At 38.2% G+C, this 27,741-nt stretch overlaps 1 protein-coding gene across 3 annotated transcripts in view; it reads right to left on the minus strand.

Annotated features, from left to right (window-relative positions):
• The window catches only part of FBXO11 (F-box protein 11), a 100,378-nt gene that overhangs the window by 1,369 nt on the left and 71,268 nt on the right, over positions 1-27,741 (minus strand). For all 3 annotated transcript variants that reach the window (XM_031655137.1, XM_031655139.1, XM_021924810.2), the window contains exons 5-22: positions 27,452-27,581; positions 26,350-26,433; positions 26,141-26,273; positions 24,516-24,622; positions 24,319-24,430; positions 24,121-24,227; positions 23,902-24,039; positions 15,008-15,225; positions 14,080-14,165; positions 12,529-12,623; positions 11,134-11,256; positions 10,963-11,048; positions 5,405-5,481; positions 4,852-4,995; positions 1,946-2,056; positions 1,245-1,352; positions 812-920; positions 34-132 (exon numbers count right to left, since the gene is read on the minus strand). In XM_031655137.1, the coding sequence (XP_031510997.1) occupies positions 34-132; positions 812-920; positions 1,245-1,352; positions 1,946-2,056; positions 4,852-4,995; positions 5,405-5,481; positions 10,963-11,048; positions 11,134-11,256; positions 12,529-12,623; positions 14,080-14,165; positions 15,008-15,225; positions 23,902-24,039; positions 24,121-24,227; positions 24,319-24,430; positions 24,516-24,622; positions 26,141-26,273; positions 26,350-26,433; positions 27,452-27,581 (2,067 nt within the window). The remainder of the gene's footprint in view (positions 1-33; positions 133-811; positions 921-1,244; positions 1,353-1,945; positions 2,057-4,851; positions 4,996-5,404; positions 5,482-10,962; positions 11,049-11,133; positions 11,257-12,528; positions 12,624-14,079; positions 14,166-15,007; positions 15,226-23,901; positions 24,040-24,120; positions 24,228-24,318; positions 24,431-24,515; positions 24,623-26,140; positions 26,274-26,349; positions 26,434-27,451; positions 27,582-27,741) is intronic.

Raw genomic sequence — 27,741 nt, forward strand, 5'->3', positions numbered from 1 at the left:
TTGGGTAATATAGCAAGCAAGTGTGCTACATACCTATCATGTCTAATAAACTCTACATCATGTCCCTGATGGCACTTCTTAATGCAGTTCACACATATGGCATTTCGATCTGTGGTGTTACAAGTATGACATCTAAAAAGCAAAAGCTTAAATTACTTTTCTCAAACATGTCATTAATGCAAAACAACATTCCATTCTGTTTATATATTACCCTATGACCTTTGGCTTTTAAGAGGACCAAAACAAAATTCTTTGTGGCTCCAGCCCAGATTAATTCTGAAAAGGAACTTTAATGGAATAAGTGATTTTCCTGTCTTTGTCTTCTGAGGGAAGAGGGATGATTTGTAAGTTGTATAAAGGCAGTTCTTTCCACTTTAAAAGCCTCTCAAATCTTTCTGGGCTGAATCAATTTGGAGGAGTGAAGAGTCAAAACTGTCATGGTGATTGGGATATATCAAACACTTGACATCTTTACCCTGAAATTTCTAGGAAAACAATACGTTACACAACATAAGTTACATGACATCAGTTACTGTAGTATTAGGTTTTTCCAGTTATGGTCTTTGTTTTGTTTTGTAGAGACAGGGTCTCCCTATGTTGCCCAGGCTGGTTTAGTGCTAGGATTACAGGCATAAGCCACCACGCCTAACCATATTTACAGTCTTAAACACACGATATTTAAGTAGATTGATTATAAAATTTTCAGTTATAGTCTCAACACTGGCAAATAGCCAAAAATGCTAGGCACTGCTAATTTAAAAAGGAAATCAGTCTTCCTCTTTTCAGGACTCACAATATATTTCTAAGTTACCTGTAGAAATCATGCATGGGATAGCTGGTATAACTTGATATTTTATATAAACATTGGCCTCTACTAACAGCCTTTTCTATGGCATCTTGATTGTTCATTATTTTGTTATCTGTAATAAAAAAGAATAAGTAAAAATCCAGAGGACTGTTAATATTTTAAAAACTAAAGATTACAGGATTATTCTAACAGAAGAGCCACTATTTTTAAGAGCTTTAAATGAAGCTAACCAATGAATTGTAAGAAATCAGCTAAGAATAGAATTTTCCTTGTATAAGATACTTCAACCATTTAGAACCAAAGCTCTGTTTCTTTCAAAATCTCTTAAATTGTTGCTAACTTGGGGAGTGACATAAGGAATCAAGTTATAAAACGGTCTCTGATATCTTTCATGGCGTACTGCATATATTTATAGGTATAACAGACTCCAACATACCTTTCATTGTCACATTAACACCAGATGCTAAAAATAAGCCTCCAAATCGGTTGTTAAAAATCTGATTGCCTTCTAGTGTTGCAGTTGCGTGATTTGTAATTTCAATACCTGAAGTAAAATTTACAAACAAGTAGATACATCACTTTATACTGCTTCTTATAAACCTGAAATTAGCATGCAAATGTAAACTGGTTCTTTTATAAAAGTACATTAACCCTCAATGTCTACTGAATAAAATGTAGATACTTATTTTCAACCACCAACAGTAACATTCACTTATCGATTATGGTCAAAACCGCAATTTCGCACTAGCCTGTCTTAAATACATGATACTTGGATTTCATTTGCATCCATTTTAACATCTGTGTTTCTGTTGCAGACTTAAATTGGTAAATTCATCTGAAGAACTGAATTTATCTGTATTCCTAGTGGTAATACAAGCCTGCATTTATTCTATCCCAATAAATGTTTCACAATCATGACTAAGCAATAACAGCAATATTTCTTAGGAGTCTGGCTTATAGTAGAAGAATCCAGAACCTGATTAGGTGCTCTCGTAAGTGAATGAATAAATAGGCATTCAGCCACTTCAGCAGCACACTTTACATATTTTAGTTAATAAGCAGAACAATGAATATACTCCACATCAAACACTTTGCAGAACTATATATAAGCCACAGGTAAGAAAAGAAAATACAAACCTGCAGCAAATCCATCAAATATTCTGTTTTTCCTTAAGATTGGATGACTATTAGTGCTGATGAGAACACCTGCTTGAGCATTCCTGAAAATATCATTTTCTTCAAGGAGACCTATAATAAAATATTTCCTTAGATTAAGGCTAATGCATATAACAGACTCTACTAGCGTTTTTGGGGGTATTTAAGTTTGCTTTTAGTTTCTTATTTAACTGCATTGTAAAATTCACAGGGCTATTTTTTCAGCCAAAAACAGTTTATTATCAGAGGTATTAAGGATCTAACAAAATTGCTAAAATGACAGGTAAGAGCATTGTGACCAATCTGCCATCTCCATGATAGCAGGGACCATGTCCAAGTTTACTCACCACATCATCTTCAGTGCCAGGTACACAGTTGATTCTCAATGAGTATTGCTGAATTAAAGTTAATTCCTTTGAAATATTTCTAGAACCTCTGTATCCTCTGTTTTTAGCTCAGGCAAGCAAGCCCTTATTTCTGGCCTTTATTACTATAATCATTTCCTGATGAGTTTCCTTTATTCCAGTTTCATCTGCTGCATAGTTCCCAGTCAGTTAACTACAACTCCTACCTTGCCTTTCTCTCTAACAAAGTACTTTCAGAATAAAGTTTAACATCACCTTGCCTTTCAAAATATCCCTCCTACTTGTTTGTCTTAATGTGAGACATGGTTTTATTTCTGTAGACATGTGACCCCTCTGGTATTTCACATTACTGACCTAAACATTCCCCTGGATGAGTGGGAAAAATCTGACTCAGGGACTTCTTGGGGTCCATTCTGTTCACTCTCTGGGTATTAATATTTCTGGGTTCTGTCCCTCTCATTTCCCTCTGCATACTCTTTGGGTGATCTTACATCTTGCAACTATTACATACACACTGTTGCTTTTTTATTTTTGAGACAGTCTCACTCTGCCACCCAGGCTGGAGTGCCATGGTGCGATCTTGGCTCACTGCAACCCCCGCCTCGGGGTTCAAGCAATTCTGATTCAGCTTCCCAAGTAGCTGGGATTACAAGCACCTGCCACCACACCTGGCGATTTTTTTTTTTTTTTTTTTTTTTGGTATTTTTAGATTTCACCATGTTGGCCAGGCTGGTCTCAAACTCCTGACCTCAAGTGATCCACCCACCTGGGCCTCCCCAAAGTGCTGGGATTACAGGCATGAGCCACTACACCCAGCCACTGTTGCTAATTCTTATATCTATTCATTTAGCTTAGTATAATTAATCACATTCTGGTCATAACCAATTTGGATATTCCAGAAGACAACCTTGGATTCAATGTTTAAAAACTGACCTGTTTTCCAGAAACCATCTCCTATATAACTTACCTCAGTGAAAGGTAGTCACCCAAATCAGAATCCCAAGTATCCATCATATTTCACTTTTCTTTCAACCCCCATATTAAATCAATGACCCAGTCCTGTTGGTTCCACCCTTTTTATAGAGATAGGGTCTTGCTATATTGCCTAGGCTGGTCTCCAACTCCAGACTCAAGTGATACTCCTACCTTAGCCTCTGGAGCAGCTGGAAGTACAGGTGTGAGCCACTGTGCCCAGCTGGTTCTGTCCTTTTAAATATTAACATGTCCCACCACCCCCAACCTTTTCATACCCTTATGCTATCATTTTAGTTTAGGCTCTCATTATTTATTGCCTGAGTTATTCCAAGCACCTGTCTCTAATCTTGATTATTTTCACTACAACCTCAAGTGCTATTGCTAAAATGGAGTCCAAACTCCTTACTGCATATAGAAAACCTCATGATTTGGGCCTTGCCCCTTCTCTAGCCTCAACTTTCAGTACCTCTTCCCTTGTGTTCAATTTCCTCTAGACTTTTGTTTACAATGTGTTCCACTCCATCACACTATACATTTTATGGATGTAGTGCTGTTTCATATAGCATTCTATCTCTAGCATCTGTATGACAGTGGTTGGTACAGAGATTTTAAATCAGTATTTAAAGAATAAAAGTGAAATAACATCTGGAATGGTCTGTTCACCTCTCCCAAACCCATTTACCAGTAAATATCTACTCATTTTTCAAGACAGCTCAAAAGTGATTTGACTTGCATGAACCGTTTCTCAACACCTTGCAAATAAACCATTCTGTATTGTGTCTTCACTATATTTTGTAAAAACTATCTGAGATGTGTTACTTCACTGAATCACTAGATTATAAGCTCCTGGAGAGTCTGTCAATGGATCATCACTGCTTGGTTGTAGTATTAAATTTTGTTCATTAAATCTTGGTATGTTAGAGTAATAACTAGCTATTCTATGTAAGATAGGTACAAATGTTGGGTTATTGACATTTCAGGAACAGTGACAGATCTGCATTACGGCAGCTCTGTGAATCTCTGTATACATGCCTCTGTAAGGGGCAGCCACTATGGAACTTTTGCCTTAATGCAAAGTGAGTTGACCTTTATGAATACCAAACCAGGCACATCTTGGCTTCATTAATTCCATTCGCCAACAAACACAGGTGAAAGCAGTTACAAAAGCAATACCCGTTTACTAAAGACATTTTCAAATATTTACAAATCAATTAATTTCTCACACCTATTTCTATAACTTGACTTTGAAGTTTATTATAATCATATTACTATTCTGAATAAAAGGTCCAGAGAATGTAAACAAATTCTATCTTTAAAAAGGCTTACTGACAACTGCAGACTCAAAGTGGCTACAAAAGGAAAAGAAAAGTATTGTAAACATTTGTCTCTTAACACTAGGCACTATCTCCTAAACCAGCTCAACTTGATAACGAAAAAGACTTGAGATTCACTCATTTATAACTTAGTTAGCAATGTCATTGATCATTAGAGATATGGAAGAATAATGGAAAATTGGATTTTTCACTAATGCAAAATTAACAACAATACCTCGACCCCCATTAAATATACAGATGCCACCATCTCTTCCATCATGGATTTTATTTCTTCTTAGTGTAGGATTACTATCTGTCTTAATCCAGACTCCAGCCATTGCATTGTCAAATATTTCATTGTCTTCTATACAGCCTAGACCTATAAATGCAAAAATGTAGGTTATCTAGAAGGTATATTTCTTTCTTTTTTTCTTTTTTTTTTTTTTTGAGACGGAGTCTCACTCTGTTGCCAGGCTGAGTGCAGTGGCGCGATTTCGGCTCACTGCAACCTCCGCCTTCCGGGGTTCAAGCGATTCTCCTGCCTCAGCCTCCCGAGTAGCTGGGAATACAGGCATGTGCCACCATGCCCAGCTAATTTTTGTAATATTTAGTAGAGATAGGGTTTCACCATGTTGGCCAAGCTGATCTTAAACTCCTGACCTCAGGTGATCCACCCGTCTCGGCCTCCCAAAGTGTTGGGATTACAGGCGTGAGCCACCGTGCCCGGCCTAGGAAGTGTATTTCTAAAGCCTATTAACACAGAGAAAAAGATGACAGATAAAACATACCAGAATTATAAACTAGAATTCCACCATTCTGTCCTCCCCAGATTTTGTTGCGTCTAATTTTGGGGTTGCTTCCAGTCCTGTGAATAGAATAGAAAATAGTATCATTTCAATAGCTTCTACTCCCATATCCTCATGTTACGTGAGGTAAACAGTGGAGAAATCCACGTAAGTCATATAGTAAGAATTAACTATGCAATAGAGTCCTTCAAGATGCCCTAAGAAGAAAGTGGTTTAATTTTGCTTAATCCTGTATTTCCCACAGAACATACTTTACTACAGATTATTATTATAGAGTTTCCTAACATGTAAACTAAATGGGGTTATATTAAGTGACTTATATATTCCCCTCATATGTAAAATGAAGGAATGAATTACAGGCATACCTTGGAGATAATTGCAGGTTCCGTTCCAGACCACCATAATAAAGCGAGTATGGCAATAAAGAGAGTTGCACAAATTTTTTGGTTTCCTAGTGTGTTTACATTATATTGTAGTCTATTAAGTATGCAATAGCATTTCATTAAAAAAAAGTACATACCCTAACTTAAAAATACTTTATTCCTAAAAATGCTAATAATAATCTGAGTCTTCAGAGAGTTTAACAAAAAAAAAAAAAAAAAAAAAAAAAAGAGATGGGGTCTTGCTCTGTCACCCAGGCTGGAGTTGCAGTGGCATGATCATAGCTCACTGCAGCCTCGAACTCTTGGGCTCAAGCAATCCTTCTGCCTAAGCCTCCCAAGTAGCTGGGACTACAGGTGCATGGCACCATGCCCAGTTAATTTTTGTATTTTTTGTAGAGATGGGTTTTGCCACGTTGCTCAGGCTGTTCTCAAACTCCTGGGTTCAAGTGATCCACCTGCCTCAGTCTCCCAAAGTGTTAGGACTACAGGCATGATCTACTGCACCTGACCAATTGGCAATCTCTTAAAATAAGACAAATTTGCCACATAGACTGATTTCCTTTCATGGAAGATTTCTCTGTAGCATTCCTACATGCAATGTTATAGCATTTTGCTCACAGTAGAATTTCTTTCAAAATTGTCAATCCTTGCCAACCCTGCTACTACTTTATTAACAGGCTTATGCAATATTCTAAATCCTTTGTTGTCATTTCAACCATGTTCACAGCATCTTCAACAGGAATAGACTCCACCTCAAGAAAAACCACTCTTTGCTCATCCGTAAGAAGCAACTCCTCATCTGTCCAAGTTTTATCATGAGGTTGCAGCAATTCAGTCACATCTTCAAGTTCCATTTTCTAATTCTACTTCTCTTGCAATTTCTACCACGCCTGGAATTAGTTCCTCCACCAAAGTCTTACACTACCCTAGTCACCCATGAGGGTTGGAATCAACTTCTTCCAAACTCCTGTTAATGTTGTTATTATTATTTTTTTTGTCCTGGCCATGAAAACCTTTATTTATTTATTTTTTATTTTTTATTTTTATTTTTTTTTGAGACGGAGTCTTGCTCAGTCACCCAGGCTGGAGTGCAGTGGCCGGATCTCAGCTCACTGCAAGCTCCGCCTCCCGGGTTTACGCCATTCTCCTGCCTCAGCCTCCGGAGTAGCTGGGACTACAGGCGCCCGCCACCACGCCCGGCTAGTTTTTTGAATTTTTTAGTAGAGACGGGGTTTCACCGTGTTAGCCAGGTTGGTCTCGATCTCGTGACTTCGTGATCCGCCCGTCTCGGCCTCCCAAAGTGCTGGGATTACAGGCTTGAGCCACCGCGCCCGGCGAAAACCTTTATTTTTATATTTAGGTTTGATGAATGAACAGCCATGCAGAAATGTGACTGGACACAAAGGATCTGGCCTAACGGTGATGGATGGAGTGGGGAAACCCAGCAAAGTCACTCTGTACAATTCCCCTTCCCCTGGGTATGGGGCAGGACCCCCTCGGGAATGAGGATCTTCCAGGGAGAAAGGAAAGAGTGACCTTGCTAGGTTTTATGGCTGGCTTTGAGAGAAAAGAATTCTAGTTTCTAAGACCTGCTTTGGGGAAAAAGAATTCTGGCTTCTGGGACTCAATTTGGGGGAGGAAAGGGGGCAGGAACCAGGAGGGAAGGACAAAGACCTGGCTTCTGAGGCCTTCCAGTCTCCTCTGGGTCAGAGTAGTCTGTATGCCAAGGTGCCATACTTCGGGGTTTAATGAGCCCTGACAGCAGGTCCTTGCAGATTTCACAGGTAACTTGTGATCCAAGTAACTGGCTTTCAGTCCCCCAATTTCAGAGAACTTTAGCAAAGCCTGGCTGAAATTGGCCAAGTGTTAGAAGAACCTCTTCAAACCTGAAATTCATCGAGTTCTTCAGCTGAGGGCGTTAAGAATCCCAGATGTAAGGTTAGCAAGAGTTAGAAGTTCTGGAGTTTTCCCTGCACGCCCCAGCTCTTGAGCATCAACAGGCCAGAAGCTCACAATATCTGATCCTCCTGTGGCTCAGCAGGGATGTGTTTTAGAGCAGCATGTTCAGAATGAAACTGGCGCACTTAGTCAAGCCTCGAGGACCTTTTGAAGTCATGCGTGGCCCATGCTGGCCTCATGGGAACACAGGTGCTCCAGCACCCGATGTGTTCAGGACTAGGTGGGGGGGAAACTTCAGCCCTGAAAACATCCCCCTGCTGTCTAGACCAGCCTGCCCCATGGCCAAGGGTGGTGAGAACCCTGGCCACCCCTTGGGTTGCACCCCTGCCAGTACTAGAACTTAGCCCTTTCTGGGCAGAAAAGCTCAACATTTAGCTCAGGGCATAACTGGAATTTTTTTTTTTTTTTTGAGACAGGGTCTCACTCAGTCATCCAGGCTGAAGCACAGTGGTATGATCATAGCTCACTGCAGCCTCGACTTCCTGGGCTCAAGTAATCCTCTTACCTCAGCCTTCTGGGTAGCTGGGGCCACAGGTGCATGCCATCATGCCTAGCTAATTTTTTCTATCTTTTACAGAGACAGGGTTTCACTATGTTGTGCAGGCTGGTCTTGAACTCCTGGCCTCAGGTGATCCTTCCACCTCAGCCTCCCAAAATGCTTGGATTACAGCACTTTTTCAAATCTCCTCCCAGGAATCATGAATGTTCTTAATGAAATCTGGAATGGTGAATCCAGAGGTTTTCAATTTACTTTGCCCAGATTCATCAGAGGAATCACTATTTATGGAAACTACTGCTTTCTAAAAATAATTTCTTATATAAAAAGACTTAAAAATTGAAATTACTCCTTGATCCATGGACTGTGGGATGGATGCTGTATTAGCAGGCATGAAAACAACATTAATCTAATCTCCTTGTACATCTGCATCAGAATTCTTGGGTTACTGGGTGCATTGTCAATGAGCAGTAATATTTTGAAATATTTTTTTCTGAGCGCTAGGTCTCAATAGTGGACTTAACATATTCAGTAAACTGTACTGTAAATTCATGTGCTATCATCCATGATTTGTTGTTTCCTTTATGATATGTTTTGTGGACTTAACATATTCAGTAAACTGTACTGTAAATTCATGTGCTATCATCCATGATTTGTTGTTCCCTTTATAGAGCACAGGCAGAGTCGATTTAGCATCATTCTTAAGGGCCCTAGGGTTTTCAGAATGGTAAATGAGCACTGCTGGCAACTTAAAGTCATCAGCTGAACCAATCCTTAACAAGAGATCAGCATGCCCTTTGAAGTCAGGCATTGACTTCTCCCCTCTAGCTATGAACGTCCTGGATGTATTTTCTTCCAATATAAAGCTATTGAGTTTACACCGAAATCTGTTTAGTGTAGCCACCTTCAACAATGATCTTAGCTATATATCTTCTGGGATAACTTTCTGTAGCTTCTATCTCAGCATTTGCTGCTTCACCTTGCACTTAGTTTTTTTTCTTAAACCTCACGAATCAACCTCTGCTAGCTTAAAACTTTTCTTCTGCAGCTTCTTCACTTCTTTCAGCCTTCGTAGAACTGAAGAGAGTTGGGGCCTTGCTCTGTATTAGGAATTGGCTTAAGGGAATATTGTGGCTGGTTTGATCTTCTATCCAGATCACTAAAACATTCTCCATATCAGCATAAGTCAATTTTTTTGTTGTTTTATTATTTTGCTTTGAACCCTGAGAAACTAAGCCAATAAGGTTGTTTTGCTTTGCTTTCTTATCATTCGTGTGTTTACTGGAATAGCATTTTTAATTTTTTTCTAGGACTTTTCCTTTGCATTCACAACTTAGCTAACTGGACAAGAGGCCTAGCTTTTGGCCTATTCAGACTTTTGACATACTTTCCTCACTAACCGTAATCATTTCTAGCTTTTGATTTAAAGAGAGAGATATGCAACTCTTCCTTTCACTTCAACACTTATAAAGGCCATTTTAGGATTACTAATTGGCCTAATTTCGATACTGTTGTGTCTCAGGCAATAGGGAAGCCTGAGGAGAGGGACAGAGACAGGAATGGCTGCTTGGTGGAACAGTCAGAACACACACAACATTTACAGATTAAGTTTGCTGTCCTGGGCTCAGTTAATGGCATCCCAAAACAATCACAATAGTAACATCAAAGATCACTGATCAGGGTGGGTGCGATGGCTCACACCTGTGATCCCAGCACTTTGGGAGGCCGAGGCGGGCGGATCACCTGAGGTCGGGAGTTTGAGATCAGCCTGACCAATGTGGAGAAACCCTGTCTCTACTAAAAATACAAAGTCAACCGGGCATGGTGGCGCATGCCTGTAATCCAAGCCACTTGGAAGGCTGAGGCAGGAGAAGGAGAATCACTTGAACCCAGGAGGTGGAGGTTGCGGTAAGCTGAGATCGTGCCATTGCACTCCAGCCTAAGCAACAAGAGTGAAACTCAATCTCAAAAAAAAAAAAAAAAAAATCACTGAATCACTGATCAGAAATCACCATAGAGATATAATGATAATGAAAAAATCTGAAGTATTCTAAGAATTATAAAAATGAGACAGAGAGGGAGCAGATATGCTGCTGGAAAAAAATGTCACTGAGAGATCTGCTCAACACAGGGTTGCCACAAACCTTCAATTTGTAAAAAAAAAAACAAAAACAAAAAACAAAAAAAAACCAAACACAGTATCTGTGAAGCACAATAAACTGTAAAGTGTAATAAACAGAGGTATGCCAGTATATGATCATTAGGACTGTTAGAGTTCCAAAAACTTAAAATATTAGAAGCTTATCAAAAACTATTAATTTTAAAGAAATACCATAAATCAGAAGCTTCAGTTTATTGAGTGCCAATGATATGCCAGGCATAATGCACAAGTATTTTAATACAGACTTCCACTCGTGAAGTATGAAGGATTATATTGGCAGCTGATGTGACTCTTACAGTGGAAAGCGGAACGGTGCAAGTGAGCTCTTATGGCACATGTACCACTGGCTTCTGTCCTCACCTAGACCAAGGAAAGCTACATTCTGACAATTTAAGTCAAGATTATTTTAAGAATGTGAATATATATATATATATAAAACAGGGGGATAAAGATTGGGCATTAAACAATAAGCAAATTTTTTCTCACACCCTACATACTCCTAATTCCCTCCCAAAAGAAAGCCAAATGTGAAAACATTTACCTTATCTGAACCCCTGAATACATGTGATTATAGATATCATTGTCTTCTAGCACTCCGTGTCCATTGTCATAAAAATAAACACCAACCTAAAATTTAAAAAAAAAGCTTTTTCAAGGGACAATTATTTACAAAACAATATATTTCCCATCCAAGAGCCCAGGCTAATCCTACCTGCTTGCCACTGTGTATCCGGTTTCTTCTCAGTACTGGAGTGCTGCCAGTTGTCACCCAGACTCCAGCCAGAGTGTTACTATAAACTTCATTCTCTTCTATCACTCCTTGTCCCTTTTCATGCTAAATAAAAGTTACACTGGTTATAATACATATCTTCTATAAGCAAGGTGTTTATAACCTGTTACCCCCTTTATAGACAGTTAAAAAAATTTCCATTTTTGTTTTTTCATCTGAGTAAAGAGGTAATGGCAACATTCTTTTTTTTTTTTTTTTTTGAGATGGAGTCTCGCTCTGTCGCCCAGGCTGGAGTGCAGTGGCGCGATCTCGGCTCACTGCAACCTTCGCCTCCCGGGTTCAAGCAATTCTCTGCCTCAGCCTCCTGAGTAGCTAGGATTACAGGCGCCCGCCACCACGCCCAGCTAATTTTTGTATTTTTAGTAGAGCTGGTGTTTCACCATCTTGGCCAGGGTGGTCTTGAACTCCTGAACTTGTGATCCACCCGCCTCAGCCTCCCAAAGTGGTGGGTGTGAGCCACCGTGCCCGGCCAACATTCTTTTTATGTAGCCTCTACCTGAGTTTTAAGCTTTCAAAAATTTTATACTGTGCTTTAAGTGGTTTTATACTTTTAATATCACAGTAAGAGCAGTAGCAGCATTCAATTTTCTTTAGCAAAATAAATTCACCCTAGGATGTGTAACTAACGACCTCTCATTTAGTAATAAACAAACAGTTACTTCAAACATATTTCTGGTGAAATCAATTCAAAATTATATGGCTTCATATTCACAAAATTTTTACTTTTAGCAAATAATTGAGGACATGTGCATCTCTAGAACCATAAATGAAAATTAAAAGTCATGCCTTGCATAACATAAGGACCTTTTTGAAATTTCCTACATTTTCTTACTTGAATCACTTGCAAAAGTTTAGATACCATGAGCAAAGATGATTAATACACAGGTTTCAAAATTTTGAAAGTTAATTATATTTTAACATAAATTTAAATGAAAAAAGTGGCAGAACTTCAGAGACTCATACAGTAGTCATACTCGTAAAATTCTGGTGTAACAAATATAATAGACTGCAAATGAATTGCTGCTGAGGTTATCCCATATTGCCAATAATACAGACTTTAATAAAAAGGTGTATCTCTTATGCCTAAATTTAGTCAGCTGCTGATTAAATTTTACATAATTCAACACGAACTATAAAATCAGAAGTCATTAAGATACTGGCAGGGAGAACAAGAATGTTATTTACCGTTTAACATTAATGACAGTCATGAATTCATACTTCAAAAGTTGAATATGGCCTATCTAAAAGCTTAAAGAGAAACCCTTTATCTCCCTGGTTTTGATGCATGAGTTTATAGAACCATATACATTAACTTACCACATAAATCCCACCATGCTGGCCATCATGAATTTTGTTATGCCGAACAATTGGACAACTGTTTGTCCTAATTTGTATTCCTGCTAATGCATTGCCTATTTAAAAATAAAAGTTACAATGTCAACATTTGTGAGCCTGGGGAATACAGTAAGGGTTTTACATTAGGTAGTGGTTAAAATTCTTACACTAGAATTTTAGTGACCATTACAAGACAATATTAAGAGAACTAGTAGTGTAAATAATGCAGAGAGCTGCAGGCAGTATAGCATAGTGGAGACTCTGGAGCCGAGCTGACACATTTCGAATCTCAGGAATTCTACTTCCTGTGTGATCCTGAATAAGTAATTTAACCTCTTTGTGCCTCTGTATACTGATCAGTAAGTATCTTTGTGCCTCTGTATCCTGATCAATATTTAATGGTATGTACCTCACAGTGTTGATGTGAATATATGAGTTAAGTCAGTTTAAGATGCTCAGCAGAGCGCCTGACACTTAGTAAAGCTTTATGTAAATATTAACCAGGTTAGTGTTACCAGAATCGAAAGCCCAGGCACGTATTGGTGTCAGACACACAGATATCTACTGATTGTTTGCTGATTTAATGTTCCTAAAACTTTAAAGAGGAATACACATTTTCTCTCTTTAATTAGTACAAAGTATATTAAACTACCACAGAAATAATTTATTAACTATTAAACAACAGAGTGAAACTGCAGATACACCTTGGGACTAAGGTCTAATTTATATTTTCATCCCTGGTATCTGGCATAGTGCCTGTGAATAAATATCACAGAATAATCTTTATTAAGAATTTAGGCTGGGCGTGGTGGCTTATACCTGTAATCCTAGCAATCTGGGAGGCTGACGCTGAAACAGGCAGATCACTTGAGGCCAGGAGTTCGAGACCAGCCTGGTCAACATGGCAAAACCCATCTCTATTAAAAAGGCAAAACTGAGCCAGGCATGGTAGCATGCACCTGTAATCCCAGCTACTCTGGAGGCTGAGGCATGAGAATCGCTTGAACTTGGGAGGCAGAGGTTGCCGTGAGCCAAGATTGCATCGCTGCACTCCAGCCTAGGCAACAGAGTGAGATTCTGTCTCAACAACAACAACAACATAAATAAATAAATAAATAAATGGCAGTGCATGAGACTCACACCTGCAATCCCAGAATTTTGGGAGACCAAGGCGGGAAGATCACCTGAGGCCGGGAGTTCAAGACCAGCCCAGGCAACATGGCAAGACCCGGCCTCCACAAATAAATGAGTGGGGCATGGTAGCACATGCCTATAGTCCTAGCTACCAGGGAGGCTGAGGCAGGAAGGTCGCTTTGAGCCCAGAAGTCTGAGGCTGCTGTGAGCCATGTTTGTGCTACTGTGCTCCAGTCTGCACAAGAGAGTAAGACCTCATCTCTTTTAAAAAAAAAAAAAAAAAAATTAAAGAAGCTGGATCAGTGCTTCCACTTGGGTAGTTTCAAAATGTTCCATCATTTTGCTAATATCAAGAAGACGTATCAATCTAAGTTTTATAGAACAAAACCATACGCTTACCATAAATGTCATTTCCTTCAATAAGGCCTCGTCCATCACCAAAGATGTAAACTCCTCCTTGATTTCCATTAAATATAGAATTTCCCCTATAATTACGTGAAATAATAAAAAAGAAGACATCTATTCAGCCAAACTTACTTGTTTTATATAATTGTAAAGGCCCCTCATGGTCATATAACAAATTATACAACTTCTAAGGCCTCAATTTCTTAGTTATTTCTAAGGCCTAAGACTTTGGAAAAGTCAAACTACTATTTGAGAGAACGTATGTGGCATTCTTAAAAATTCCCCTCAAAACAGCTAATACATTCAAAACAATTTTTTAGCTGATCTAGAAACACTTGATGAATATTAACAAAATGGAAATCCCAAAATCTAACTTCCATAAAGCCAGTGGAAAATAAAATTTGACAAAAATAGTTCATAGTGTTTGATTAAATTATAATAGCTCTGGTTCTACAATTCTGGCTTATTAAGGGAAAATGACAGCTTGCATTTTTGACTTTTTGATAATTTTAGTCTTTTTGGCCAAGAATCTTTGAGATATTTTTCCTGAGTTATTCTATTTGCTAACTATCAGAAAAAAAGATAAAGTCCTTCAAGCTCCATGGGGAGGTAATAGCCCTATTTATTCATCTATAATGCAGTTTGATGAATTTAAAATAAAAATCACAGCATTTGCATTTTTCATAAAATAATATCACATATGGCTTATATCACTAAAACAAAAGCAAAAACAAAAAACACTAAAAAATAAATCTGCAATAGCTATGGCTCATTCAGATGCATAGACTTTTACTAGGAAAATCTATTTTATAGTAGTCAGATGTCTAACAAAAACTTTCAAGAGTTAAAGCTCAGTATCTTGACTTTTAAGACAAACCTTGAAGTGAAAAAGTAATTTTCACCCATAATTATATGTAAATACCTTATTGTTGGGTCGCTATTTGAGGTAATCCATACACCTGCAAAGTTGTTTGCATAGATTTTATTCTCTATGAATTGTCCTCTTCCTTTTTCATGGACATATATTCCTCCAGTCTGTCCATGGTGAATTTCACATCGAACCACTGTTGGGTTAGCATAGGCTTTTACTTCAAAGCCTGCTATCCTATTTCTGTGTATGTTGCAACTTTCAAAGTAACCCTGAAAAATACAGAAATTAAATCTGCAGGTAAAGGCTACTTTACAAAAAAAGAAATGCCATTTAAAAAACATTTCAATGCATACCTAAAAATTATTAGAAACATTTAAGGCTGGGCGTGGTGACTCACGCCTGTAAACCAGCACTTTGGGAGCCCAAGGAAGGTGGATCACCTGAGGTCAGGAGAAGACCAGCCTGGCCAACATGGTGAAACCCCGTCTCTACTAAAAATACAAAAATTAGCTGGGTGTGGTGGCTCACACCTGTAATCCCAGCTACCTGGGAGGCTGAGGCAGGAGAACTGCTTGAACCCGGGAGTCAGAGGTTGCAGTGAGCTGAGACTGCGCCACCGCACTCCAGCCTGGGTGATAAGAGCGACACTCCGTCTCAAAAAAAAAAAAAAAAGTTTAAGAGTAAGAATAAAAAACAGGTACATACACTAAGCTTCAAGTAATAATCATGGAAAGAAAAAGAGTTAAATTTTTTTTTTTTTTTTTTTTTAAACAGACAAGGTCTCACTCTGTTGTCTGGGCTGGAGTACAGCAGCACAATCATAGCTCATGCAGCCTCAAACTCCTGGACTCAAGCAATCCTCCCGCCTCAGCCTCCTGAGTAGCTAGGAGTATAGAAAGGCATACACCACCATGCCTGGCTAATGATTTAAATGTTTTAGCAAAACAAAGAACTATACATCCTCACTAATAAGTCCAAGTACATTCAAAGGCATGAAGAAAAAACAGCAAAAGATCTATTCAATAAATGTAGATGAATACTATTAACTAGTAAGTATATATCCTTCAACAAAAGGTTAAAGTCATTAAGAATATAAACCCTGGCTCCCTTAAAAATGTCCCAACAAGTCAGCTTCTAAAAGTTGTGGCTGGGCCTCCCAGCACTTTGGAAGGTCGATCAGGGAGGGCTGCTTGAGCCTAGAAGCTCAAGACCAGCCTGGGTAACATAGTGAGATGTCATGTCTACAGAAAAAATGAAAAACAAAATACAGGTGTGGTGGCATGTGCCTATAGGCCTAGTTATTCGGGAGGCTGAGGTGGGAGGATTGTTTGAGCCTGGCAGGTTGAGGCTGCAGTGAGCTGTAATCACACCATCACACTCCCGCCTGGGCGAGAGTCTCAAAAATAAATAAAGGTTGACCAAAGAACACAGCGTCCTACAATAAGAGCAATTAAAAAAAAAATTTCACCTTAGCCCAATAATAGAGAACTGGCTAAATACAATGTTTTTGAAGACTTATGTTCATCCTATACAAGTTAAATGAAAAGAACAAGTTTTAAAGTAGTATACATTATGTATAATCTCAATTTTGTTTAAAGGAAATTTGAAGGATGGAACAAAAATGTGAGATGATTATGAGTGGTGGAATTATGGATAATTATGTCTTTCTTCATACTTTGAATTTCTTAAATTTCCTATATAATGTACATGTTTTACTTTTATAATGATAATGGAAGTTACCATAATTCTGATATCCCAAGGCTGAAGACTCAATGCAGACTGTATTAAGAAAAAACTGAATGTGCTTAATCTCTTTCCTCTTTAAAATCCCTTTAGCACTAAGTATTTTTCTAATGTTACTTTCATGTATTGCCTTATATTATTTCTATATTTATATATGTCCATTTCTACCCCATCGTAAGCTCCTGTCTAGACTATTCTAACTTCTGGAGCATGTATGTAAGACTTTACACACGGTAAGTACTCAAACAGGATTTGATGAATTTTTTGCCAAATTTAGTAGAGGTTAAAAAGGTGATATTCTGAATACTCTAGTATACTACATGTTTAACTCTTCAAGAAAACAGGCCTCTAAGAATAACATACAGAAGTAGTTTTCAGATTTCATTTTCTAATAAAGAACAAATTATCTATAAATTATCTCTCTACATTTGAATTATAATCTTATTCTTTTTATAAAACAAATCAGGGCCTATATATAAGATAGCACCTTCAAATATAAAACTTCTTCTTTGATTTCATACAGAATAAAAGTGAATACACACTGGGTGTATAAATACACTGTTATGGCAAAACTGACCATCAAAAAAACAAAAAGAGGCTAGACAAAGAGACCTTAATATTAGATTAGGATTATTCACCATTTCAGATGTTTTCACCCATGAGGAGAGGAGGGAGCACAATTAGTTTAACTCTTAGTCTCTCTCTGCCAGGAGTTGAATGACACATCTGGTGGATTTTTTTTGTTTGTTTTTTTGTTTTTTAGACACAGGTTCTCACTTTGTTGCCTGGGTTGGAGTGCAAGGGTGCAATCACTCACTGAAGCCTTAACCTCCCGGGCTCAAACGATCCTCCCCACTCAACCTCCCAAGCAGATAAGACCACAGGTGCATGGCACCAAGCCTGGTCAATTTTTGTGTTTTTAGTAGAGATGGAGTTTCATCATGTTGCCCAGGCTGGTCTCAAACTTTCAGCCTCAAGCAATCCTCCCACCTTGGCCTCTCAAAGTGCTGGGATTACAGGTGTGAGCCACCATGCCAGGCTGACAAATCTGAGTGGTAAACTTTTACAGCGCTGCAAGCAAAATGTGGTTATCTCTGAGTGCAGTGATCCAGCAAAAAAAAAAAAAAAAAAAAAAAAAAAATTGATATACACTGACTAAACAGTATTCAAATGCAAGGGATAATCTTTTTGTTTTCTTTAGGTTTTGATTTTTCATAGTTAAGAGACTCAACTAGATGCACAAGTTTTTTAAGGCAAATAGCAGCCCTCTCCCTCATTTCCTTTATCCAGAGGCCCCCACTTTTAATTCTTTTAGCTGATTCTTTTGATTCACCTCTATCTTACTAAGTAACACACTGTGTTACCAAATCTTGACTTCCCAGTTTTAGGTATTATCCACTGACTTATATTATGGGAGAGTAGAATTTAGCTCTCCTACCTCTCTATCCCCCACAATATATACTCACACACTGTATCCTTTGAGTGTAGCTGTACCTTAATTTTGGTTAGATTAGTGTGCTATTCAGAGTTGAGCCATAAAATATGACTAGATATTCTTTGCTGCATAATTTTTTAGATTTTTTTTCTCCTTTGCTTAGCTTTCTAGCTATCCTAAACTTGCTGCCAGTTGTCCAAATCACTTCTCTTTTTATTTTCTTGAGACAGAGTCTCACTCTGTTGCCCAGGATGGAGTGCAGTGGCCCACTCTTAGCTCACTGTAACCTCTGCCTCCCGAGTTCAAGCAATTCTCCTGCATCACCTCCTGTAAATCACCTCTTAATACATTTACATTTATATTAGGCTTACCAATTTATCTTCCTGAACAGCTTTACTAGACCTTTAACCTGCTCCAATCTGGTTGGCTGCCCTGGTTACAGGCATGCAGTCATTTACCACATTGTATTAATAATTTAGGTTATCTAATTCTATCAAATATGGAGTTTATAATCTGTATCTTTTGTTTCAGAGTAACTTTTAAGAAAACAAAGCAGCAAAAAGTTATCTTTTCTCAATGACCTTAAAATGAGAAGCCTCTACATTGCCACAACTATGATTTTACTACCTTTAGAAATGACAAAGCTTGATTGACTTACAGTTTTATAATTTTGCAAGGAAACTTATCTTTATTATGGATTCAGTTAATGTAATTTTGTTTCAATATTTTTTTATTTTTTTGGGGGGGTGGGTGGGGACGGAGTCTCTCTCTGTCACCCAGGCTAGAGTGCAGTGGTGCAATCTTGGCTCACTGCAACCTGTGCCTCCTGGGTTCAAGTGATTCTCCTGCCTCAGTCTCCCGAGGAGCTGGGACTTCAGGTGTGAGCCACCACTTCCAGCTAATGTTTGTATTTTTAGTAGAGATGGGGTTTCACTATGTTGGCCAGGCTGGTCTGGAATTCCTGACCTCAAGTGATCTGCTTCCCTCGGCTTCCTGAAGTGCTGGGATAATAGGCATGAGCCACTGAGCCGGGCCTGCTTCAAGATGTATTTTAATAAAATGCAACCATTTTGTTAAGAGATACCTCTAGTGCAAAATAATTCAATAATACAGAACTGTAAGAAATTAGAATTTTTTTTTTTTTTTTGAGGTGGCGTTTCACTGTCTCCCAGGCTGGAGTGCAGTGGTGTGATACTGGCTCACTGCAACCTCCAAATCCCAGGTTCAAGCAATTCTCATGCCTCAGCCTCCAAAGTAGCTGGGATCACAGGCGGGTGCCACCATACCCAGCTAATTTTTGTATTTTTAGTAGAGATGGGGTTTTGCCATTTTGGCCAGGCTAGTCTCGAACTCCTGGCCTCAAGTGATCCACCTGCCTCGGCCTCCCAAAGCGCTGGGATTACAGAGCTACCAAGCCCGGCCGAAAAATTTTTTTTAAGAAGACAGGAATCTCCCTGTCACCCAAGTTGGAGCTATCACAGCTCATTACAACCTTGAACTCCTGGGCTCAATCAATCCTCTTGCCTCAACCTTCCAAGTAGCTAGGACTATAGGTGTGTGCCACCATGCCCAGCCAATTTTTATAACATTTCTTTAGTAGAGATAGGGTCTGTCTCAAACTCTTGGGCTCATGCATCCTCCTGCCTCGACCTCCCAAAGTGCTGGCATTACAGGTGTGAGCCACTGTGCCCAGCCTCTGCTTTGTCTTTTAATGCAAACCACAAAAGTTCCAACATGTATAAATTTTTTGAAGTAAAATATTCTTTATTAAATATGACAAAGTAGGCCAGGCACGGTGGATCTCTTGAGGTCAGGAGTTCTAGACCATCCTGGCCAACATGGTGAAACCCCGTCTCTACTAAAAATACAAAAGTTAGCTGTGCGTGGTGGCAGGCATCTGTAATCCCACCTACTCAGGAGACTGAGGCATGAGAATTGCCTGAAGCCTGGAAGGTGGAGGTTATAGTGAGCCACGATTGCACCACTGCACACCAGCCTGGGCGACAGAGTGAGACTCTGTCTCAAAAAAAAAAGACAAAATAAAAGGCATTCAAGAGTTTCACAAGAAACTCTCCAGATTAAAAAAAGAGAAAAATGCTATCTTCATTGAAATAAACTTCCACAACTCTAATCTATAAAAACACTTACCAAATACTGTGAAATCTGGGTAAGAGGAGGGTGCTGTGAGCTAACCAATGTTAGTACGTTAGACTTTCAGTGAAGTATAGTTTTCCCCAAGTAACTAAAGGCTATAATAAGCTTAGCTTATTATTATCTTCTAAAGTGATGAAATCCAATGGCATGAATATGCCATGTATTTTTTTTATTTTTTGGACAGAGTCTCACTCCTCTGTCGCCCAGGGTGGAATGCAGCGGCATGATCTTGGCTCACTGCAACCTCTGCCTCCCACCTCCCCACTTCAAGTGATTCTCATACCTCAACCTCCCGAGAAGCTGGGATTACAGGCACATGCCACCACGAGGCAGTGTTTCACTGTGTTGGCCAAGCTGGTCTTGAATTCCTGGGCTGAAGTGATCTGCCTACCTTGTCCTCCCAAAGCGTTAGGATTACAGGCGTGACCCACCGCACCCAGCCTCAAAAAATTTTATAGCCATTTGGCACTGCTATGACACTTTATTAATTCATTAATTAATTAATTAATTCATTCATTCATTTTTTGAGACAGAGTCTTGCTCTGTCACCCAGGCTGGAGTGCAGTGGTGCGATCTCGGCTCACTGCAACCTCTGCCTCCTGGATTCAAGTGATTCTCTTGCCTTAGCCTCTTGAGTAGCTGGGACTAGAGACATGCACCAACATGCTTGGCTAATTTATGTATTTTTAGTAGAGACAGGGTTTCACCATATTGGCCAGGCTGTTCTTGAATTCCTGACCTCAGGTGATCCACCTGCTCAGCCTCCCAAAGCGCTGGGATTACAGGCATGAGCCACCACGCCTGGCCTGCTATGACATTTTAATCTTATTTTACAAAAGTAACAACTCTGCATTGAATTGAATATTAAACAAACAAAAAACAACTGGAGAACTGTGAACATTAACACAAAATTTGATGATATTAAGGAATTACTCCTAATTATTGAGGAGTGAATTAGCATTATGGTTATGGGAAAGAAAAAAAAACCGCCCATCTTTGAAAGACACATGGTAAAATATTTACAAGAGATGAAGAAGTCTGGTATTTACTTCAAAATAAACCAGAGTGTAAAGAAGGTTGTAAGACACATGAGGTATAGATTAAACAAAAATGGCCATGAAATGATAGTTGTTGAAGGCAGACAATAGGTACCTGGAGAGTCATTATATTATTCTCTCTACTTTGGTGTATGTTAGAAAAATTTCATTAAAAAATGTATACATTAAAGGCAAGACCCACACTGGAACCAAAATAACAATAGAAAAACAAACTACGGAGACGTGGTAAGGAACACGGATTTGAGGAACTCACACAACACTAAACAGAACAGAACATAGCAATATAAATAACAAGAAAGATAGCTAAGTTTCTAAAGAAAGGAACATATGGAACAGAAAAATAGTAAAACAATACGACATCAACAAAAGCCAAAATATGGATACTGAGGTAGAAGAGCAATCTTTCAAGCAAAGAAGAAAGAATAAAACCCAGTGTGATCTCAGAGTTCTCAGCCATGCTCAATGCTAGAATAGAAAAATGTCTACAGAATCGTGAGGGAAAGAAATAAACTCAGCTAAGTTAAAACGCAATGGATAGTGATTCTCACATGGCAAGAATTCAAGCTATAATATCCATAAGCCTTTCTTTAAAAAAAAAAAAAAAAAAAAAAAAGACTGGATGACAAAACCTAGCCATATCAAGAATGAGTCAAAATTTTAAAATTCAGGCATGGAGAAACCATGATAAAATAACAAATGATAAATAAATACAGAATAAATATAGATCAATAACTGTAGGAATGCAAATGTTTTAAACCTTTGCAAAATAAAAATGATGGGGTGGGGATAGGTTGAAATACTTTATAAATCTTAAAATTTATAAATCTCATTAATCCTTAATGGAAATATCTACCTATAGCATTGCCTAGACTTATTTTTTAAAATGCTGTAATATTTACAAGCCCAAATCTATTCTTTAAAATGGTATAGGAGCATGTGTGTGATGAGGAGTAACTTACTATGGTGAATTTTAATAAGGGACCATCCATCACCAGAGGTCTTTCAAAAATGATGAACTTGGCCAAGCGTGGTGGCTCACGCCTGAAATCCCATGCAATGGCACACATCTTAACATCTTGGCTCACTGCAACCTCTGCCTCCTGGGCTCAAGCGATCCTCCAGTCTCAGCCCCCCAAGTAGCTGGAACTACAGGTGTGAGCTACCATGCCCAGCTAATTTTTGTATTTTTTTGTAGAGAAGGAGTTTCACCATGTTGTCCAGGCTGGTTTTGAACTCCTGAGCCCAAGCGATCCAACTGCCTTGTCCTCCCAAAGTGCTGGGATCACAGGTGTGAACCACTGCACCCAGCCATGGTCTAGTTTATTTCAAAAAAGAATTCTGCATTGGCCAGATGCGGCAGCTCATGCCTGTAATTCCAGGACTTTGGGAGGCTGAGGCAGGTGAATCACTTGAGGCCAGGGGTTCAAGATCAGCCTGACCAACATGGTGAAACCCTGTTTCTACTAAAAATACAAAATTAGGCAGATGTGGTGGTGCATGTCTGTAATCCCAGCTACTTGGGAGGCTGAGAGAGAATTGCTTGAACCAGGAGGTGGAGGTTGCAATGAGCTGAGATCACACCACTGCACTCTAGCCTGGGCAACAAGGGTGAAACTCCGTCTCAAAAAAAACAAAAAGAACAAACAATGAAAATAAAAAATTTTCTTTGTCGTTGAAAATTTGTATATATGAATCCAACATTCCTAGGATTGCTTAATGTTGTATAATAGGCAACAAAACCTCACCATAATCCTATTTGCCACAATGTTACGACCCTCTCTCCCATCTCGGACTCCTCAACAGAAAATTTTACTAATGCTGTATTAGGACTTGACAATTACCTCAAGGAAAATTTGACATTAAATGAAAAAAAAAATCTGAATAGACATTCAAAACATTATTTTGAAATGGTGATCTCAAGCTCAAAAAGTCATGTCTCTAGAAAATTATGTAAAACTATATAGTAATATTTTAAAACACAGTATACTCCACAAGGATGCCTAATGAAACTGCTGCATAACGTTTTTAAAACTGATATTTTATCATTATATCTCCTATTAAAGTTCTGCCAGTTTAAAAATTTTCAAGAGGAATTAAATGAAAAGCAAAATAACAATGAAACCATTATATCTCAAAGTATACCCTACAAACTGTGTTAGATTCACTTATGGTGCTTATTAAAAATACATATTCTAGGCCCCATCCTTGGAAATTTTGATTTATTAAATCTGAGGATACAGGAATTTTCATTAAAACAGAAAGCTTTTGGGTGACTTTTATGCACACACACATTTGAGAACTAACGGGTTATACCTTACTCCCCTTAAAGATCACATATATTGCCTAAGAACGCTATCACCTCTACATGGATATGTTTGATGCATAAATTTACAGAGTAAATGTTGCATATTGATTTTAAAATATAATGCTGAAATTGCTTTTAAACCTATACGCCTCAATTCAGATAATTTGGTGATGAGAAAATAATGCTGAAACATACTTGAAATTTAACTGATGCAGAAGTCGGTTTTTCTATTAAAAATAAGTGTTCTTACCATGCCATGATCAAATGTGAACACACCAACATCACGTCCATGATGAATATGATTCCGTCTAATAATCGGGTTTCCATGATTTTTAACCCAAATCCCAGCTAATGCATTATTGGAAATTTCATTATCCTCATATATTCCCTACAACAAGTAATCAGAAACAAAGGTTAATAGAGCTTTAAAAAATTTTTTTTTAAAAAACCCCACAAAATTGAAAAATACCTGTGCATGATCTGTTATATACAGTCCAACATTTTCACAGTCGCTGATGTTACAGTGCTTGATAGTGGGACATGCTCCTTGACCACTAACACATACTGCAGAACCAACTGTAGAAAAATTATTTATTTATTTAAATACCTACTGGGCAACAATACAGTGACTCCAAATTTTATTGTAAAAGATAAAGAAAACACTAACCTGTACATGTACTTCGGATGATACAGTGATCAATAATAGGGCTACAATTTACCGTAATCTCTAAGCAGTGGTGTGCATTGTGGTGTTGTGCAGATTTGTCATCAGGGTTAAACTGAAAAGTAAACATTTTTTTTTTGAAATAAACAATTACTGCCTTTATGATTTCAACGTGTATTTTAAATCTTAACATTTCTTACCCTTATTGTCATATATCCAACATAAGCATCTTCAGAGCCTTCCATAAAAACGAAGGTTGAATCTCTAGTGTTTTCAATTATAACTTTGTCTGCCACTTTCCCAGGTGCTGTGGAGAAGATATTTTAAGCATATTACCTTTATTCGATTTCAACAGATGGGTATCTTTATGGAGGGAGAACTTACTAAAAACATTAGTACTGAGTAGTACAACTAATATTCACTATCAGTTAACTATGTTTCATCATCAGCCTTTGCTATATTCAAATCCATGCACAGTAATACTTCTAATAACATTTAACTATAAATACTACGAATATAAAATGCAATGACATATTAAAAAATGGTTTCTTGTGGAAACAAAAACAAAAAATGGTTTCTTGTGGAAACCATTCTGTTTCTAGCAGCAGCACTGGAAACAGAAGCTCAAGAAGAGAAGAGACCTCTATTTAAATTTATTTCCAACAGTGGCCTCTATTTAGAAAGTAATAAAATCACCAGACAAAAATTTGCTCTACTCTGTCCTCCCCATCTTCATGAGGAGATAGAGGAAGAAAGCAAAAGAGGCTGTAAATGCAAATTTCACTAGCAAATAATAATTAGTAGCTATCTTAAAATGTTCTATGTACTGTATCCTCAAAAAAAAAAACACAAATCTTCAAATGACTCAGTGTTCGACAGATATTACATTTATTCTTAGAAACTTGACCATAAATAGCTTTGAAATAGTACAAAAGTATTTAAAAATTATATTTCAGTTCCTTTAAAAACATAGCAATAAAAATATTAGCATCTTTCTTTGTAATTCTCCTGCCTCAGCCTCCAGAGTAGCTGGGATTATAGGTGCACACCACCACACCTGGCTAATTTTTTTGTATTTTTAGTAGAGATGGGGTTTCACCATGTTAGCCAGGCCAGTCTTCAACTCCTGACCTCAAGTGGTCCACCCACCTCAGCCTCTCAAAGTGCTGGGATTACAGGTGTGAGGCTCCGCACCCAGCCGCATCTTTATTTTCAAATAAAAGATGAAAAAACTATTTTTTTTTTGTTTAATGAACAACTGAAGGCAACTGGAGAAAGTACTAACATCAGAAAACATATATGGCCAGGCACAGTGGCTCATGCCTGTAATCTCAGCACTTCGGGAGACCCAGGTGGGCAGATCACTTGAGGCCAGGAGTTTGAGACCAGTCTGGCCAACATGGTGAAACCCTGTCTCTGCTAAAAATACAAAAATTATCCAGGCATGGTGGTGTACGCCTATAATCCCAGCTACTTGAGAGGCTGAGGCATAAGAATTGCTTGAACCCAGGAGGCAGAGGCTGCAGTGAACTGAGGTTGTGCCACTGCACTCTAGTCTGGGTGACACAGCTAGACTCTGTATCAAAAAAAAAAGGGGGGGGGGGCAGGGGAGGGAGGTGAAGAAAGAAATTTATATACAGCTATAATTTCTGAACTCTTATGTTTTCATTTCCTTCACTTAAAATATGTGTGATATCTTCATTCCTACTTTACCAGCAGGATATTATAAAGGTTCAACTGGATTTTAAGTCACTAGCATTTTTAAAATCCTATCACATAAATGAGTAAAATATTAAAATTTTAATGACAATGCACTTCAAAATACCTGCACCAATCATGGTGATTGGAGATTCAATATATATCCATTCATCAGTATATATTCCAGAATGAACAAAGATAAGTCCATCAAAATGAGCCTCTTGTACCCCACCAAGGGCATCTTCAATAGTATCATAATACTAGAAAAAAATAAATGTGTCAGTACAGAACTGAAAGATTACCATTTTAAGTCATAAAAATAAAAATCAAACATACCAACATATTTTCTCTTCCTTTATATCTTGCAGGGTTACTGTAGAAATGTTCAGCAAATCCTGGCTTTACATGTGCACCTTTATACTAAAATGTCAAAAACAAAGCAAAACCAATGACTACTAACATAAACCTTATATTTAAATTAATGTACAACTGCATGAACAACTTTTATTAAAAATCAAAAATAATTCTCAATTATTCCAAATAATTTTGTGTCGTAGAGTACAATGTAAAATCTAAAACAAATTATGATCCAGTAATATCCACAAACAAAAAACAGGGTTTCTCAATCTCAGCATTACTGATATTTTGGGTCAGTTAATTATTTGTTATGGGGCATTGTAGTATGTTTAGAGGGAAACATCCTGTGCATTGTAGGATGTTTAGAGGTAATCCCTGGCCTCTACCCAGCCAAATATCAGCAGCACGCTCTCCTCCCATTGTGACGATCAAAAAATGTCTCCCAACATTGCCAAATGCCCCACAGAAAGCAAAATCATCTCCGGCTGAGACTCATTCATGAAGGACCATATATCAATTAAGCTAAATGTGGAAGTTTAAAACAACTACCGAACACTAATAACTTAAATACCCCCTGAAATCACAACTGCTCACAGGCTACTAATGCTTACTGTCACTAACTTATTAACGGATATGTCAGTAGTGAAAAGAATTGTTGAATATTCTGTTGGTTGATAAATGTTCATTGGTTTACCTTTAAAACCTACTCAACTTTTTTTTTCCCCTGAGACAGAGTGTCACTCTGTCGCCCAGGCTGGAGTGCAGCGGTGCGATCTCAGCTCTCTGCAACTCTGCCTCCCGGGTTCAAGCGATTCTCCTGCCTTAGCCTCCCGAGTAGCTGGGATTACAGACGTGAGCTACCACATCCGGCTAATTTTTGTATTTTTAGAAGAGATGGGGTTTCGCCATGGTGGCCAAGCTGGTCTCGAACTCCTGACCTCAGGTAATCTGCCTACCTCGGCCTCTCAAGGTGCTAGGATTACAGGTGTGAGCCACCATGCCCTGCCTAAACTTATTTCTTAAAAGAAAGTTATTTACAAATGTGTAATATAAACCAATATATTCTATTTATATTTCATACCAACTGCTGGAAACTCTCTTTCCAGGGATTTGGATGTTCATACTCTTCTGGATTAATCTGGTAGAATTTACCAGGTTCAGGATGCATCATAGGGCGAGTATATTCAAATACTTCCATATATAATCGTTTCCTGAACAGAGAAAGGAATTAAAATTTTCTTGATAAAATGTCCTTTAGATTAATACAGTTTCGAACAACTATTAACAATTATTTGAGGCCTCAAAAACTTGAGTAAGAAAATAAGAATAGACAAAAATGAATATTAAAACACAGGATTTTTCTTTTTTGAG

This window comes from Papio anubis, chromosome 14 (assembly GCF_008728515.1).
Source record: "Papio anubis isolate 15944 chromosome 14, Panubis1.0, whole genome shotgun sequence".
Lineage (NCBI taxonomy): Eukaryota > Metazoa > Chordata > Mammalia > Primates > Cercopithecidae > Papio > Papio anubis.